Source organism: Anomaloglossus baeobatrachus, chromosome 4, assembly GCF_048569485.1.
Source record: "Anomaloglossus baeobatrachus isolate aAnoBae1 chromosome 4, aAnoBae1.hap1, whole genome shotgun sequence".
Lineage (NCBI taxonomy): Eukaryota > Metazoa > Chordata > Amphibia > Anura > Aromobatidae > Anomaloglossus > Anomaloglossus baeobatrachus.
Genome location: NC_134356.1, coordinates 114,860,823 through 114,880,494, shown reverse-complemented (window position 1 = coordinate 114,880,494; position 19,672 = coordinate 114,860,823). Strand labels below are relative to the sequence as shown.

The window sequence follows — 19,672 nt, the reverse complement described above, 5'->3', positions numbered from 1 at the left end:
TGACCACGTGATTCACTTGATTGCTACGTGGAGCTCATACAGAGCACTCGTGTTCTGTAGCAGAGATCAGTGTCGTGTGGATTACGTCAGACCTGGAGGCGTATTTTTGGGATTAATAAAGGGGTGAACCAGGGTGTTTTTTGTCTTTTATTCCAAATAAAGGATTTTTCGCGGTGTGTGTTTCTTTACTTTAACTTTCAGTTTAATCATGAAAGGTATCTCGGGGAGACGCCTGGCATCATTAAACTCATTATTACCCCAATTGCCACCGCACCAGGGCAATTCGGGATGAGCTGGGTGGAGTGCGGCTATTCCGGGCGGCTGCTGGGTGATATTGTTAGGGTTATGGGCTCCCGATAATGTGGCGCTCTCCATCCTGACAATACCAGCCTCCAGCCGTGTGGCTTTATCCTGGCTGGTATCAAATATGGGGAAACCGCATTTTTTTTTATTATTATTTATTTATTTTACTGCACGATATAGACCCGCCCACCGGCGGCTGTGATTGGTTGCAGGGAGACAGCTGTCACTCAGCTTGGGGACGTGTCTGACTGCAACAAATCATAAGCACCGGTGGGCGGGGAAAGCATGGAATAACTAATTGACTAATGAAGCGGCAGGCATTTTCTAAAGAGGAAAAGACGCCGCAGATTTGTGACAGACGTGGAGCGAGACGCCCGTCATCTGTGAGTAGGAAAGGGAGAGGGATTGTGCTGGGGACGCAGGACGCATGCAGATAGCAATATGTGCACATAGCCTTACTGTGAAAAACCACATTTTTGTGATCGAACTGTTCTCGTACGTAACTCGAGCTGTCGAGCTTTTAGCAAAAAGCTCGAGTTCGAGTTCGATCTCGAGCACCCCCCAAAATCACTCGAACATGAAATTGGCGAACCTCGAACATCGCTCATCTCTAGTAAATATGTGAAAAAGGACATTTCAAAGAAATGATTAATTATGTACATGCCAGATAATAATATTTATCATTGTGAGCAAATAGTATATCTTCCTTTTTCCAGTAGCTGAGTGGTGGATGGGACCGAAGAATATGTGTATGGGATCTCCTTACATGCACTCTCATTGAGACATTCTGCAGACCAGAGTTGGATCTCTGGAGCAAACAAAGAGAAACAGCCTGTGATGGTGTCATAATGGACATATGTTATTGTCCAAAGAGGTAGGCTGACACTACTCAATTCTGATGCAAATGATAGTGTTGAACATGGACTGGATGTGTTCCTTAGGCTGCTTTTCCAATTGGAAATTCATCCTAAAGGCCCTGTCACACACAGAGATAAATCTGTGGCAGTTCTGTGGTTGCAGTGAAATTGTGGACAATCAGTGCCAGGTTTGTGGCTGTGTACAAATGGAACAATATGTCCATGATTTCACTGCAACCACAGATCTTCCAAAGATTTATCTGTGTGTGTGACAGGGCCTTAAGATGATCATTTATGGAGTGATTTTTAGATCAATTTTCAAACCAAATTGCTAAATACTGTATATTAATCCTCAGTCACCAACCATCCTTACATGGTGATCTCACTGTGTATACACTTATTTAGTAGCAAAATAGAAAGCATATTTAGCATATAAACTGAACAGAAGAATGAAATATAGATTGCTTATTAATATCTATAGATAAGAACATGCTGGAAAATTCTATAAATTGTCACAATTTTTTACATGGTAAGATATATAATAACACACTTCCTCGGCTCACATAGATCTAACTGCCTGCTTGTCATCAGTACTGTGATTACAAGCTGAGACGGAAGGCGAGCAAAGCTGTGTTTCATTACAAACACCTCTCCATATCTATTCCAGGCATCAGAGAATAATGTCCTGATAACTGGCACAAATATACAGTGCTGCATATGACACACTGCAGCTCTCATCTCACAGCATTGTCAGCTCTATTATACCCCATTTTGTCAGTGCTGTGAGATGAGCTGTAGCGTGTTACATAAATCACTTTGGACATGTGCTAGCTATCAGTGCATTATTCCCCAATGACTGGAGTAGAACAAATGTGATTGTAAGAACACATACCTCTGCTCTCCAATGCCCCCCAGCTGGCTTTGTAATCACAGTAGATGCCGGCAGTGAGATCTGTGTAAGGCCTATTTCACACGTCAGTGATTCTGATACGTTTGTGCTTTTTTTTCTACGTACCAGAATCACTGACATACGCAGACCCATTATAATGAATGGGTCTGCTCACACGTCAGTGATTTTTCACTGCATGTGTCTCCGTGCGGCGTACCCGCGTGTCCGTGATTGCCGCACAGAGACATGTCCATTTTTTTCTGACATCACTGATGTACCACGGACCACGCAGTGGTGTCATCCATGAGACACGTGCCAGAAAAAAACGTGCTTTTAAAATAAAAATCATTTTTACTCACCCGGCTTCAGCCGCGCTCTCTGCAGCCCGTTCTGCCTGCTGCTTCTGAGCCGGCTCATTACTGTCGCGGATATTCATTATGGACGACACAGCCGACCTGGAAGCAGCTGCTGCGGGGGTCAGCGCCGGCCGGATGCTGCACCGCGGGAGCGATCAGCACCATGGAGAGCGGGAGCGCGCACAGGTGAGTTAATCTCTAAGTGCAATCACGGGCCACGGATAACGGAGCCCGGATTGCACTTAGACAACCCACGTGTGCCGTGATTCACGGCACACGGAGGGACATGTGCGTGTTTTACACGCCAGTGAAAAACGTCAGTGTTTTTCACTGACGTGTGAAACGGGCCTTACATGGGGAGAAAAGCAGAGCTGTATGTTATTATATGTCTTATTACTAGATCATACAGGGAAAGACAGTTTTGACCTTCTTTGGAGGTGTTTTACTTATTTGTCTGGATATTATTGGGGAATGTCACACAGGTAAAAAGATAAATGTACCCCAGTGAATAATCTATGATAATACCCTCTTGGTTATAGTGGAAATTAGCATATAAACATATAATCTAATAGCTCATGATGTGGAGGATTTAACATGCAAAATCTGGTCCTCTTAAGAAGTCACCAGACTCTTCAGCTTCATTGACAGCTTACTGTCTGATTTCCTTGCCTGGTGCCTGACATCACACAGACAGTGAGTTATCAATCAAGTTAAAGAGGCTGATACTGGATAGGGAATCAACCTTGGTAGGCAATGACTTAAATGCTCTGTCTTGCTCAGAGCACTTAACGCCTTAATTGCATTACATTAAAATGTCAACTTCTTGGTAATGCAGCAACAGATAGAAGATATAAAGGTGTTGATGGATTTATATTACAAAGACCTGTGTGCCCTTATATGCAGTTTGGTAGTGTTGACCAGTTTTGGTGATGTTAATCCCTCCGACAGTAAGGGGTGCTTCACACACAGCGAGCTCACTGCCGAGATCGCTGCTGAGTCACGCTTTTTGTGACGCAGCAGTGACCTCATTAGCGATCTCGCTGTGTGTGACAATGAGCAGCGATCTGGCCCCTGCTGCGAGATCGCTGCTCGTTACACACAGCCCTGGTTCATTTTCTTCAAAGGCGCTCTCCCACTGTGACACACAGATCGCTGTGTGTGACAGCGAGAGAGCGACAAATGAAGCGAGCAGGGAGCAGGAGCCGGTGTCTGACAGCTGAGGTAAGCTTGTAACCAAGATAAACATCGGGTAACCAAGGTGGTTACCCGATATTTACCTTAGTTACCAGCCTCTGCAGCTCTCACGCTGCCTGTGCTGCCGGCTCCGGCTCTCTGCACATGTAGCTGCTGTACACATCGGGTTAATTAACCCGATGTGTACATCAGCTAGGAGAGCAAAGAGCCAGCGCTCAGTGTGCGTGGCTCCTGCTCCCTGCACACACAGCTAAGCGGTGTGCGCTGGTAACTAATGTAAACATCGGGTAACCATACCCGATGTTTACCTTAGTTACCAGTCTCCGCAGCTTCCAGACGGCGGCTCCGTGCAAGCGCAGCGTCGCTTGCACGTCGCTGCTGGCTGGGGGCTGGTCACTGGTCGCTGGTGAGGTCTGCCTGTTTGACAGCTCACCAGCGACCATGTAGCGATGCCGCAGCGATCCTGACCAGGTCAGATCGCTGGTCGGATCGCTGCTGCATCGATAAGTGTGAAGGTACCCTAAGCCCTGACAGCATTATAATAACTATGCCTCACAGAGCTTAGCATAGAGAGAAGACTTCAGAGTTTAGAAAATGGTTGGTGTGCAGAATTGTACCCATGAACTCATTATATTTCATCAGAGCTAGTGATGGGCGAATAGGAATATTTGTGTTCTGATTATTTGTAACAAATCCCAAAGTACTATTCCGATTTTCGTCACGAATAATGATGCAATTTAATGGGGAACCTGAGCATTTTACTTGTTGTGATGAATACTGGAATAGTACTCGGTAGTTGGTAAGCAATATCCAAACACCAATAGTTACTATTCACCCGTCACTAATCAGAGCCCCTCTTGCTTATGACCCTCGTTTAGGCATGAAGAATGGTGCTCAGGGAAGAGTGGCCCAGTGAAGATAAATTACTAAAATCATTCCTAATAGACATGTAAACCTTTCAGGTCAGCATGTAAAAACCTTTAAATATTTGGTCTAATATGTTCTAGGAAGGAGTTTGCCTATTCTTCTAGTGATGGAAAAATTTACATCCGCCATTTTGCAGTAGAAAGTTCTGAGATGACTCTTGTGAATATTCTACATGGACACGAGGCAGAAGTCACTTCCGTTGTTTGGCATAATCTCAAGGACAAGTGGATCACAGGCTCTGAAGATGGTACCATTCGAATATGGGTAAGAAGCACTATAGTTTACTAATATAACACACTGCAACCTTTACAATACACTGGTGGAAACATATAAAACTTAAGTGCTATATTGTCCCTTTCTTATCACTTGTGTAACCGGAAGGAAGAGAGAAATTCAACTTATTGAGGCAACTTTAAGGGAAGATATTATTATGAGTAATAGATTTTCTATTGATTTCAATGGAGAGCACTCAGTCGATATTTCCCAGTCCAAAAGAGCATAGATTTGTACTCAGGATCACCTGAAATGTAATGTACCATAAAATATTACTGTCAAGGCTTTGCAATATATATGTGCCACCCCTGCAGCGGTCCGAACTGCTCGGATCCAGGGGTGATTATTCGTGGCTCAAAGGTCTCCAGACCCGGGGGCTAGGGGCCACAGTCAAATGAAGAAGGGGGTATTTACAGGGGAGAGAGTTCGTGATGCCACCCGTGGTGTACGGTAATTGGGAGTACCACCGCTGCCGTTGGGAGTACCCAGGGTGATGGAGTACGGCAGCTAAGGTGTCGTCGCCCTCCACGGGTAGGGAAAGGCCCCAGGACTCGGTGGGATGCCGTGGGATGCAGGGGTCACTCAGGTACTCACTCAGTCAATAAGCAGACTCTAACAACTGGGTAAACCAAATCTCGGGGCATCGTTGCCGCTTGAGGGAAGCACGTCCAGGTCCCGTCCCCTATGGTGTTGCCTGGTGATCCGTGACCTGCCTCCTGGCACTAAGTGTAACTTCAACGTGGTGGCCCAGTAGTCTGAAATTTGCCAGGCCCTGCTCCCCGTTTGGTTGGAAGGCCCTATCCCCCTCGTTGCGCTAGTGCCCTGATTCTGGAGCTGGTGGGAATAGATCATAAAGTCGCCGTTCTCCTCAGGTGAATTGCCGGGTTGCCTGAAGCTTCTCCCCAACCTAGGGTCCGTGTACCCCGCCGTGCCTTCGGTCCAAAACCGGTGACAGTGCTACGCTGCTGACCATCCTCCTTGACAAGTGCAGGCACCTAGCTGCAATCCCCTGCGACCGGATGTCCAACTCCTCTAGGTCCAGACCACCATCTGCAACCTAGACAGCTTCTCTTGGGAGCCACCACTCCCAACCTCCTCTGAGCTCCTCACAGCTCAAGGGTTACTTCCCAACTCTCCACTCACAGACAGACTGACTACACTACTCACCTCCCCTCCCTGACCCCCCCAGGTGGGCGACTCTATTTTACTCCAGCCGTCCACTGGTGTGTCTGGTGGGTGTGGTGCAGTGTGTATCTAGGATTTGATTTGCTGTTGGAGGCAACACCATAAGATAGGGACCCAGAACCATGAGGGATTTGGAATACTGCATGGAAGGGCAGTTTGTGCAGTACCCTGTGACAACCTGATAGTCCAGGGGCGTCACATATATAGTATGACCATACACTGTATGTGTTATAGTCAAGCAAATGTAGAGCTAGTTCTTTTCACACTGTTGGTAAAGCATATATGAACAACGATGAAAGTAGCAGGTAATCTAGGAGTATTCACACTGTACAGATTCAAGTACAGTATCGTACAAGACAAACTGTACACTAGGAACCATAGTAAGAATAAGAAGGTAAAGCTTTATTACTCTCTACCAAATTATATAATAATGAAAAAAAATAATGGTTAAAAAATAGGAAACCAGAAGGTGGCACCACAATACAGATGTATGTATAATGGATAAGGAGCAGGAGGTACGTAAATGCCTTAAAGGGAACCTGTCACCAGTTTTTTGCCCTATAAGCTGCGGTCACCACCAGTGGGCTCTTATACAGTTAGGTCCAGAAATATTTGGACAGTGACACAAGTTTTGTTATTTTAGCTGTTTACAAAAACATGTTCAGAAATACAATTATATATATATAATATGGGCTGAAAGTGCACACTCCCAGCTGCAATATGAGAGTTTTCACATCCAAATCGGAGAAAGGGTTTAGGAATCATAGCTCTGTAATGCATAGCCTCCTCTTTTTCAAGGGACCAAAAGTAATTGGACAAGGGACTCTAAGGGCTGCAATTAACTCTGAAGGCATCTCTCTCGTTAACCTGTAATCAATGAAGTAGTTAAAAGGTCTGAGGTTGATTACAGGTGTGTGGTTTTGCATTTGGAAGTTGTTGCTGTGACCAGACAACATGCGGTCTAAGGAACTCTCAATTGAGGTGAAGCAGAACATCCTGAGGCTGAAAAAAAAGAAAAAATCCATCAGAGAGATAGCAGACATGCTTGGAGTAGCAAAATCAACAGTCGGGTACATTCTGAGAAAAAAGGAATTGACTGGTGAGCTTGGGAACTCAAAAAGGCCTGGGCGTCCACGGATGACAACAGTGGTGGATGATCGCCGCATACTTTCTTTGGTGAAGAAGAACCCGTTCACAACATCAACTGAAGTCCAGAACACTCTCAGTGAAGTAGGTGTATCTGTCTCTAAGTCAACAGTAAAGAGAAGACTCCATGAAAGTAAATACAAAGGGTTCATATCTAGATGCAAACCATTCATCAATTCCAAAAATAGACAGGCCAGAGTTAAATTTGCTGAAAAACACCTCAGTTCTGGAAAAGTATTCTATGGACAGATGAGACAAAGATCAACCTGTAGCACAATGATGGGAAGAAAAAAGTTTGGAGAAGAAAGGGAACGGCACATGATCCAAGGCACACCACATCCTCTGTAAAACATGGTGGAGGCAACGTGATGGCATGGACATGCATGGCTTTCAATGGCACTGGGTCACTTGTGTTTATTGATGACATAACAGCAGACAAGAGTAGCCGGATGAATTCTGAAGTGTACCGGGATATACTTTCAGCCCAGATTCAGCCAAATGCCGCAAAGTTGATCGGACGGCGCTTCATAGTACAGATGGACAATGACCCCAAGCATACAGCCAAAGCTACCCAGGAGTTCATGAGTGCAAAAAAGTGGAACATTCTGCAATGGCTAAGTCAATCACCAGATCTTATCCCAATTGAGCATGCATTTCACTTGCTCAAATCCAGACTTAAGACGGAAAGACCCACAAACAAGCAAGACCTGAAGGCTGCGGCTGTAAAGGCCTGGCAAAGCATTAAGAAGGAGGAAACCCAGCGTTTGGTGATGTCCATGGGTTCCAGACTAAAGGCAGTGATTGCCTCTAAAGGATTCGCAACAAAATATTGAAAATAAAAATATTTTGTTTGGGTTTGGTTTATTTGTCCAATTACTTTTGACCTCCTAAAATGTGGAGTGTTTGTAAAGAAATGTGTACAATTCCTACAATTTCTATCAGATATTTTTGTTCAAACCTTCAAATTAAACGTTACAATCTGCACTTGAATTCTGTTGTAGAGATTTCATTTCAAATCCAATGTGGTGGCATGCAGAGCCCAACTCGCGAAAATTGTGTCACTGTCCAAATATTTCTGGACCTAACTGTATGCAGCATTCTAACATGCTGTTCATAAGAGCGCAGACTGCTGTGTAGAACATAAAAAACACTTTATAATACTCACCTAAACCGGTCACTGCGGTGGATGTAGCTCCGATGGGCGTCTTCGTCCTCCGGTGCCAGCGCCGCCTCTTTCGGCCATTTTCGTCCTCCTTCTGAAGCCTGTGTGCATGATGCGTCTACTCCATATATGCTCACCAGTCCTGTAAATTCGCACTACGATACTTTGATCTGCCCTCCTCAGGGCAGATCAAAGTGCGCCTGCTCAGGACCTGAATGCCGGCGAGTGTGTATGACGTTGGACGTGTCATGCACCGCGGCTTCAGAAGGACGACAGAGGCAGCGACAAAGATGGCCGAAAGAGGCGGCGACGGCACCGGATACCCATCTAAGTCACATCCACCGCAGTGACCGGTTTAGATAAGTATTATAAAGTTTTTTTATGTTCTACACAGTGGCCTGGGCTCTTATATACAGCATGTTAGAATGCTGTATATAAGAGCCCACTGGTGGTGGCCGCAGCTTATGGGGCAAAAAACTGGTGACACGTTCCCTTTAAATAGGCAAAAAAATAATAGTGTTATGTATGAAAAATCAAATAACAAAGCCAAAGCAATCCAATATAATGACTAAAAGATACTGTATAGACAATATTATATACAGTATATATTAGCACTGGGTATGGATTGCATAAAACACATAAATGGAATCTGTTAAGTTATATGTGTATAGTAATATAGTAAATAGCACAAAATATACCATATTTTTCGAATTATAAGACAATTTTTCTCCCAAAAATTTGGGGGAAAATGAGGGGTGCGTCTTAAAATCCGAATATAGCTTACCGGGAGGTGAATTGGCTGTTTGTGCGGCTCTGTGTGCAGGCGGCCGGGCCCGTGCGGGCGGCTGGGTGCATATCGGTGCCGGCGGCCAGCTGACTCTCTGTAGAGGTGGGAGGGCGGCCTACTGGCTGCCACTCTGTGCGGCTGGGTGGCTGTGCGGCGGGTGTCCTAGTTTGTCTGCAGTCCCGGCTTCAAATGATGGTGCCGTTGAATGAGAGCTCCATTTGTGCACACAGCCCTCCAGGCGCCATTTCTTTGGAGCCCAGACTGTGGATAGACTGGGACTCTCGTCACACTGGCCTGCTCCACCACACAACCACCGCAGCTTCTACTGCCACCACCGACCCGCCGCTGCTACCACTAACCCGCCACCAGCGCTGCGACCACTTACCCGCCGCCGCTGCCACCACTGACTCGCCGCCGCTGCAACCACTGACCCACTGCTGCCACCACTGACCTGCCACCGCTGCCAGCACAGCCTCTGCCTCCTGTGACCCCGCTCCACCACCGCTGCCGCCCCCTCTCCGGTAAGACAACAATGGAGTATAAGACAGACCCCTTTTTTTTATGTCTAAATTTGAGGTGCGTCTTATAATCCGGTGTCTTATAAAACAAAAAATACGGTACTACTATGACACAGAAAAGGTGAATTAATACTGCCTGTCATAGAGTAACACCATCACAAAGAGAGGTGGAACTCAGTAGTAGAAATCAATAATTGGTGTGTCAATACCTGTAATGCGATGTTCAGCTATGTACACACTTTGCTGGCACTTTGGCGTCAGGCTCTGTTCACACTGCAGAGTCTGACAAGCAACCTGAGGCTTCTAGAGTGTTCAACCAGAGCTGGGCGTCAGCTGGTTCAGGTTCACTGGTCTACAGCTCTCCAGGAGTTAATCCCTGCAGACTGGTGAACAGGACCTAAGTACTCAGGTTGCTGATTGCAGTGTGCAGCTGCCTCCTCCCTGTATTAAGCACACCTTTCTTCCTTTTTGTGCTGATGATAGCTTTTTCAATCCCGATCTTGGTGTTTCTCCTGTACATGGTGATCCGTGCTGCACTTTTGAGTGGTGTGAACATTTCCCCGTTGTGAGTTATGTCCTCCCTTTTTTTGTTACTCCCCAGTATATATATTGTCTCTCCTGTTTTTGAGTGCTGTGCGTATGAGTTTCCATTTTCTTTTGTCCGTGTCGTTTTGTGGGGTTTTGTCTTTTTGTTTTCCAGTCCACTCCAAAGGTGTGGGAGAGGGGGAGTAAGGGTCACGCTGGGGGCTCGAACCTGTTTACTATCAAACCTACCTTCGAGATAAGGGACAGTGCAGGGTTATGAGTCTTAGGGTCAGCCTAGGGGCCCCTGTCCTGTCTCCATATACCCCGTGACAATACCTCCTGCAGGTTGTGGTGCCACGCCTCGAAGCGAGTTTCGCCATATTCCCTTCTTCTGGGGTTGCTTTTGATGGAGAACACTCAAATGCTAATTCCCAGTCTAAAAGAACATACATTTGTAGTCAGGATCACATCAAATATAATGTACTGTAAAATGTTGCTGTCAACGTATTGGAATACGACGGTAGCAGGTAATTTGGTTGTATTCACACTGTACAGATTCAAGTACATATAGTTTGTAACTTACATCAGTAAATTGCATATTAATGGCCATCCACATATGAACAGTCTTACCTTAGCCATAGCCACCATCTTTACTGTCTACAGAGCGAAGAGGGTGCACAGTGTGAAAGGATCCTGCACACCAAGGAAGTGGTTATGTGTATCTGTATCGACCAAATAAATGGGTGCATTGTCGCAGGTGTACATGACACTATAAGGTAATATAGATATAAACTTTATTTTTCTACTAACCATACTTTGTAACCAATAAATATAGGTTGTCTAAAAAATGCTATTATACGTACACATGGTAACAAAAGTAGAATAATTTAGAACTATACACAATACTAACGTAAAAGAGAATCAATGCAGTAATACAAGTCTAGTATTAAAAAGGACCAGGTCAAAAGTAGCCAATTTTTTTTAATTTTTGCTCTTGTTTTATTTCCTTTGCTCATTTCAGTTTTCCATTTTTATTTTTTTTAAATCCACCATACAGTTCCATAGATTTGGATCTTTTCATTTAGTGCAAATTGTTATGGTCTTTACCAAGAGGGCCGTGCTCAAAGGGTAATAGCGCAGAGCAGCCAATAGGGAATCCTCTGAGCCATACGTACTTGGAACGGACCAGAAAAATTAGTACTAAGCAGAAAGGTCCATAATTCTGGAACTGTATGGTGGATTAAAGAAAATAAATGATTTACTCAGGGAAGTAGCAAGAATAAAATGTGCCCAAAATCTAAACAGTTTTGATGTGGTGCAAGGTCCTCTTTAACGAGTTATTCTCATCTTCGCAAGTCTTTATTCATCCATAAGATATGATAACTTGCTGGGGTCCTCATGATCATCACAATGGGCTCTAAAATGTGCCACTGGATTTGAGGGCTAGCCTAACATACAGTTTTGCCATATACTGTATAAAAGGCATACTCCTATAAATGTTGGCCCAGGCACAGACACAATCCTATTCTGTAAGATTTATGATCCACACCCTTCCCTTCTGGTACTGTTAGCACACAGCAAAGTGACCCACACTATAGCCTCATAGTATGTACATAATGCTGCCTCTATGCTAATTTCTAAATCCAAAATACGTGACCAGAGCCAAAATAATAAATAAGCAGAGTTAAGGGGGCTTTACACGATACGACATCACTAGCGATGTCGAGCGCGATAGCACCCGCCCCGTCGTACCTGCGACATTTGGTGATCGCTGCCGTAGCGAACATTATCGCACATACCGGTGCAGCAACGTCGCTGTGACCGCCGAACAATCCCTCCTTCAAGGGGGACATGTGTTCGGCATCACAGCGACGTCACCGCGATGTCACTAAGCGGCCATCCAATAAAAGCGGAGGGGCGGAGATGAGCGGGACGTAACATCCCGCCCACCTCCTTCCTTCCGCATTGCCGGTGAACGCAGGTAAGGAGATGTTTGTCGTTCCTGCGGTATCACACATAGCGATGTGTGATGCCGCAGGAACGACAAACAACATCGTACCTGTGGCAGCAGCGATATTAAGGAAAGAGCGACGTGTCAACGATCACTGTTTTTGAACGATTTTGCGATCGTTGATCGTCGCTCCTTAGTTTCACATGCTGCGATGTCGCTACCGGCACCGGATGTGCGTCACTAACGACATGACCCCCAACGATATATTGGTAGCGATGTCGCAGCGTGTAAAGCACCCTTTAGAGGCCATCTTAGGCCATGTGCACATGTTGAGTATTTGGTGAGTTGTGTACCTCAGTATGTGTAGATAAAAAACTGATCAGATATTCCAGATATTCACATGGCCTTAGGTGCCATTTTGGTGACCCATTGGGGAGGCACCAGATGTTGCAGAGGGGCCAGCTGGGATATGTAGTTCCACTAGCAGTAGATGGTACTTTCACAGTAGCTGAAGTGGGTCACTGGACCCCCAGATGCTTCCCTTGTGTCCACAACAATTGTCAATAGTGGGAGGTGGCACTTACAGTGATGGTATAGGACCCTCCAGGGGCATTCCTATGGATTTTGTGGTGTCTGGGTGCAGGTGTTGGAACGCCCGTGATGTTTGTGTAATTAGAAGCAGCGAGACACAAGAATCAATTTGCATTAACACTTTACTCAAGAAAACACGGTACAGTCTCTCTATTAAAGGCAAAGAGGCAGCAGTTCACTGTATAGTACAGGGGTACAGCTCTCCTCACTTGCTGTAGCAGGTAATATAATGCACAGTCCAGGTAATGCTTCGCTGATGGAAGGAACTTAACCTGTTGGCTCCCCGTGGTGACAAAATAGTGGTATGGAGCTACTCACAGTTTTGGCGCTACCGTTCCCTATTGCAGGGGGTATGGCACACAGAGTTTGTGGCATAGAAGTCACGTTACACTGGTTGTAGCTGGAAGCGTATAGAAAACCAGTATGCAGGAGAGCCGATGTTCAGCCTTATCTCTCCTGGCTGTATGAAGCGTCACTCCTTTGTGGAGGTGATTATATGAAGAAAAAGATTGTCCCCTCATCATGGACTGTGATAGAGATTCTGGGAGCTTCTTCTCTATCTCCTAACTAGACTTGCTTGAACCAGTTTACTGGGTGTGACAGCTCTGAGGTGGGAGATCCTCCTAGCCATTTCCATGGCAGCTTGTGAGGAGAATGAACATCTGACTTTTATACCCATACATTGACCACTAGATGGCAGAAAAGTACATTTAACAATCCTCAGTGTACAAACATCATAACACAGTGCAATTAATACTGCCTGACTCACGGTGCACAAAGTAATTCTGGCACACTGGAACAGATCTACTGCCACACGAACGGGTACCGGGAACCACACCATTAAGGAAGATTAGCATAATTTATGGATTTATGTAGCTGATAATACTTTACATGACATAAACACTAAGTTAATATGCAAAATGCTAAAAACACTTGTACCTATAGTGCTAGTGTGCAAATGAAAAGAGATGGACTTGTTCTCGCGTTTCCCCTCTTGAAGACACCAATCAAGTTATTGTCATGTAATAAAATGTAATGTATAATGTCAAGTGTAATGTGAATAATGTTCTGTGTTATTGTTGAAGTAGTGTTGTCTGTTCTGCTAACAGTAGGGTCAGAAACAGTTAAGTGTTGGGACTAGTCCATAGTGGGAGGAGCGGTTTCTTGTGTAACATCAGATAGGGCCCAGCATGTGACCAGAACAGACCTAAAGCCTGATTAGTCGACAAGCCCACATGATGTGGGTGTCCTTGCAGCTGGAGGAGACTGGAACCAGGGAAAGTGTGATCCTGAATATAAGCAAGAAACAGGTGACTGGAACATGTAGTGATTCAACAGCGTCGAAAGAACGAGTGACCGAGTGAGATTGGTCCTTAAGAAGTAACTGCGTTTTAATTTTGATTTAATAAATCAACAATGATACCACTTATACCCTCACATCAAGGATATATACGATGCTTCTATTCCTTAAAAATAATACTTTTATTTGATCACAAAATTAAAAGCACAAATACATACATACAAAAAGGCACAACAGGGCAGAGAAAAGTATAACAGTGACTCCCACAGATTGGGGGAGGGTGGAGGGGCCCGCTGGGTCCCTTTAGTTACTTAGTCAAAATTACTGGTCTGTATACAAGTTACTTCACTTCAAGACTTCAAGATATATATATATATATATGTTTTTTTATATTTTTATAGTGGAAAACATGTTTGATTGACACCAACAATATGCTACAGGCTTGTGACCTGCTGACTACACATGAAATCCACAATGCAAAAAGTGCCAAAGTCACAAGCAGATCAAAAAGCACAACATAACTAACAGCGTCATTTTCCCCAAGGGTGCACAGGGAGTGGAAGACTCTGCGCCTACAGATTTCTCAGAGGTTAATTAACCATATACAAATGTATCGCCTACCGCGATGGAAATTTATAAAGAAAATTGTGGGATATGAAAAAGTTGCTACCTCCCATAGTCCTCATAATCTACAGAAAGGCAGTATTGGGCCAAATCCAGGCCTACACTACCTGCATCATAACTACAAATATTTTTCTTATTAAATATGAAATACCATATGTGTCCCAGCCGAGTCACCTATGTCAAGGCCCACCCTCACGACATCACGGATGCCTATTACATCCGCAACCATAAATATAAACAATACCATTGCCGGTCTGCCGGCCCTAATGCATATTCCAAAATAAATCTACATTATGTTGTGCTGTGAAGTTATGTATAGCTAGCAGGTCACAGAATACTTGTAGAAATATATTATGGGTATTTTCTGATCTACTCATGATTTTGGGATTATTTGCATTGTGGATTTTATGTGTAGTCAGCAGGTCACTAGCCTGCAGCACATTATTATTGATAGTCAATGTTGATTACAGGGGCGCAGTGAGTGTATATTTTGTGCGCGGTAGGCGATACATTTGTATATGGTTAATCAACCTCTGAGAAATCTGTAGGCGCAGACTCTTCCACTCCCTGTGCACCCTTGGGGAAAATGACGCTGTTAGTTATGTTGTGCTGTGAATGTATGTGCAGCTAGCAGGTCATAGGCCGCCTGTATGATATATTATGATTATTTTTTGATCTGCTTGTGACTTTGGCACTTTTTGCATTGTGGATTTCATGTGTAGTCAGCAGGTCACAAGCCTGTCGCATATTGTTGGTGTCAATCAAACATGTTTTCCACTATAAAAATATAAAAAAACATATATATATATATATATGCCAGTCTTGAAGTGAAGTAACTTGTATACAGACCAGTAATTTTGACTAAGTAACTAAAGGGACCCAGCGGGCCCCTCCACCCTCCCCCAATCTGTGGGAGTCACTGTTATACTTTTCTCTGCCCTGTTGTGCCTTTTTGTATGTATGTATTTGTGCTTTTAATTTTGTGATCAAATAAAAGTATTATTTTTAAGGAATAGAAGCATCGTATATATCCTTGATGTGAGGGTATAAGTGGTATCATTGTACAATAAGATGTGATCCTAAGAGTATTGGAACAAAAATGTGGTTTATGTGGTTATATGAGTTAATAAATCAACAGCCTAACTTTGTAAAAGACAAATCTCCTTTTTTCTCTGCCAAAATTGATCAGTCATTATCAAAATTCTATATTCTAGGATGAAATCAGTGAAGACTTTGCTATTACAGAGATAGGAGATGGCAGTTATTACTGATGAGATTCCATGATGACGGGGGAGGATCTGGCGATAGAGGGAGGAGCTAGAGACAGCTCTGCCCCCTCTTCTGTGTACATAGAATCTCATCAGTAACAGCTGCCATCTCCTATCTCAGTAATGTGAAAGTTTTCATTGAATACAGATTTTACCTCAGAATTGAGAATTTTGATAATGACTGATCAATTCTGGAAGAGAAAGAGGCAAATTGGTCTGATAAGGTATATTACAAAGTTGCTTATTTTCAGGTGTACTATTGATTATTGAAATCAAAATTAGAATGACGGTTAGACTTTAAACAGGATGCTCAACAGTACAGCCGCAAGTAGCTTACAGCTCCATAAAGGTAAGTGGGCCAAAAATGGAATAGGATGTGAGATGAAATGAGTCCTGGTCGGGAGTCCCTGAAGCGTCAGTAGGTGACATGCCTGGTCCAGCCATATTGGCATTAACCCTTTGAGAGTGACAAGACGCGGTTGGTTTAGAGAGAATGAGCATGTCAATTCTTTCAGTGGTTTTGAATATTTTTCTTAGCATTTTCCACCCATGGAAAGCAATGAGAAGAACCGCACCAAAAACCACACCAAAAACGTCACAAAAAAATGCACCAAAAACGCACCAAAACTGCAGATAACCCCCAGGAGACTTCTGTTACAAGAACAGGTTTTAAGTTATATGCGCATGTTGCGTTCTGTCCCTGCAGAAATTTCTGCAGCGATTTGAACAGCACACGTGCACTTCAAATCGCTGCAGAAAAAGTCCGTAATGAAAAATAAAAAATGCCGATTCCATGCGCTCTAAGTGCAGCCCCTCCCATAGACAGAGCGGGGGATGCATGCAGAGCGCACGGTATAAGTGACATGTCAATTCTTAGAACGCGCTCTTCGGGCAGCAACCGAAGCGCTGCACTCTAATACACCACGTGCGCACGTCTCCTGCATAATCTTCATAGATTATGCTAGGGACGCAGGACACATGCAGTTACGTTGCGGTGCAGATCGCAGCGTAACTACATGCAAATACGCAACGTGCACACATACAGTAGCCTTAGTCAGGAAAAATCCACACCAAAAAAGCCCTGTGTAAACATAGTCTAAAAGTTTTAATACGAAGACCTAAGTGTGTCTTAGAAGTTTTCAAATAGGCCTAAGAAGTTCATCAAATGGGAACTCGCTAGGCCACCTGCAAAGTTTGACATGAAGCACAAGAAAGTCTGGTGGTCCGGGATAGAAGGAGCAGAGCCCACGCTGATCATGAGAATCTTTAGAAAGTCTTGCTCATATCCATGGACTGCTCCATTATGTTTATTCGTTATTTGGTCATTTTGTACTATTTCTGTACATACTAAATTTTCAATCAATTTTCAGGGTTTATGATCCAGACACTCTTCTTATGGTTCAATGTAACACGGGACACACGGATCTAATCCGATGCATAGTGCACGTTCCACAGACGAAACAGGTACAATTGAAATAGTTAGTACATTTTATCTGATTTAAGCAACTAGCCAGGAACAAGAAATATAAATGTTAATATCTATCTCTATCTTTCCAGTATGCTTCCGTTTCATGGGACCGGACGGTCAGACTGTGGAAGGCTTACTACAAGGCAAACAATCCATACAGTAGTGTAGCTTAAACATGGAGCGTTAATGTTTTAGTATTAGCCAAAATAAGGGCGCTGTGTATCAAAGCTATAAAAGTGAAAACCTGATGTTATTGCCCCAAGAAACCCAATGAGAATTGATACAATTAATGTAAAAATGAGAGCTGCCCTATACTTACGGGCATCAAAGTGAATTTTTGTATAAGATAATTATGATAAACGGACAGTAATGTGCTGATGTGAATTGACATATCTTTGAACATAGATACTTGTTATAGACTGAATATTTAAAGAAATTCTAGAAATTCAATTATCTAATATATAAAGCTGAGTGTATGTGTGTATGTATGTCCACTAAAGGAATCCGCACCGTCGCATTTACAATCACAAAATTTTGCACAAACAACCCATATGACGCAGGGAACATCATAGGCTATGTTTTGACATGAAAATTTAACCCCATGCTTTACAGTTACTCTCCAAAAAAACTCCATTAAACTGAATGGAGCTGCGAGCTAAAGGCTATTAATAGCAGCTGTGATTGATTGCTAAAGGACATTCATAGTATTAGAAGCTTATGTGTCAGGTAATATGATGTCAGTGGGGAGACAGACACAGACTGAGAGACAGACAGACAAAGACAGACAGACAGCCACAGACAGACAGAGAAAGAGGCACACAGGGAAAGAGACAGATAGGGAAAAAATGCCAGACAGACAGAAAAACACATGGGGAAAAAAAGACAGACAAAGGCAGACAGGCAAAGAGACAGAGACAGAAATAAGCAGACAGTGAAAGAGACAGACAGAGATAGACAGGGAAATAAGAAACAGACAGAGAGAGACAGACAAAGGCAGACAAAGGAAAAAAAGGCAGACAGGGAAAGAGACAGGGGCAGACAGGGAAAGAGGCAGACAGGGAAAGAGGCAGACAGGGAAAGAGGCAGACAGGTAAAGAGGCAGACAGTAAAAGAGACAGACAAGCAGACAGGGAAAGAGAGAGACAGGGAAATAGACAGAGACAGATAGAGAGACAGAAAAACAGACATAGATAGAGAAACAGACAGACAGGGAAAGAGACACAGACACACAGAGACAGACACAGAGAGTGATAGAGAAAGACAGACAGAGAGACAGACAGAGAGACTGCTACAGAGACAGACACTGATAGAGATAGACAGACCCACTGACAGAGACAGACAGAGAAAGACACAGACAGTCATACAGACAGACAGAGACAGACACACAAATATACAGACAGACAAATAGACAGAGACAGACAGAGAGAGACACACAAAAAGACAGACAGACACACAGATAGACAGACAAATAGACAGAGACAGACATAGAGAGACACAGACAGACAGAGAGAGACAGACAGAATGAGTGAGAAAGACAAAGAGATACAGAGACAGGGAAAGAGACAGACAGAGAGACAGACAGAGACAGACAAAGACAGACAGACAGAGACAGACAGAAGCAGACAGAGAGAGACAGACAAACAAAGTCGAACAGGCCAAGAAACAGACGGACAGAGACAGACAGACAGAGAGAGACAAAAGCAGACAGGGAAAGAGACAGAAGCAGACAGGGAAAGAGACAGAAAAAGAGACAGACAGACAGAAGCAGACAGGGAAAAAGACAGACAGAGAGATAGAGAGACAGACAGAGACTGGGAGAGAGACAGAGAAACAGTTACTATCCCGGGCAATGCCCGGGTACTACAGCTAGTAGAATCATAAAGAGCAAATATTTGAAAAAGAACACAACAAACCCTTTCTCTGAGAACAAACACAAACTGTAGCTTTGTACATAAACTGAATCTTTTTGTCTACAATTAATAAAAACTATCATGCATTGTGCATAAAGTTGTATAGCATGGTTATTAATCATATTATTAACATGATTTGTAGTAATAGTAGAATTTATAGTATATTATAAAAGGTATAGGATATAAAAAAAAGACAAAGGAACAGAAAAGACAATAATTGAAAGGTATAAAAATTAATTAATGTTATAGCACAGACTATTTTGCCTGACGTGGCATTACTTTGCACGTGCTGCCTTGAACGAAGGCTGGAAGGTAAACATTGAAAGAGGATGCACTATCAAGGGGTTGTCTATCCTTTGCTATATGTATATGTGTGTATGTAGCTGCACCAGAGCCCAGAGGTTGAGGGAGGCCCACTGACAGCGATGACTATTTCAG

General features: G+C 43.7%; 1 protein-coding gene across 1 annotated transcript in view; it reads left to right on the top strand.

Moving 5' to 3' along the window:
• The window catches only part of LOC142301282 (uncharacterized), a 28,462-nt gene extending 9,193 nt beyond the window's left edge, over positions 1–19,269 (top strand). Inside the window, exons 2-6 of the mRNA XM_075342311.1 lie at positions 1,023–1,177; positions 4,607–4,790; positions 10,786–10,898; positions 17,227–17,320; positions 17,414–19,269. Of these exons, the coding sequence (XP_075198426.1) occupies positions 1,023–1,177; positions 4,607–4,790; positions 10,786–10,898; positions 17,227–17,320; positions 17,414–17,497 (630 nt within the window). The 3' untranslated portion in view covers positions 17,498–19,269. The remainder of the gene's footprint in view (positions 1–1,022; positions 1,178–4,606; positions 4,791–10,785; positions 10,899–17,226; positions 17,321–17,413) is intronic.
• Positions 19,270–19,672: the final 403 nt, after the last annotated feature.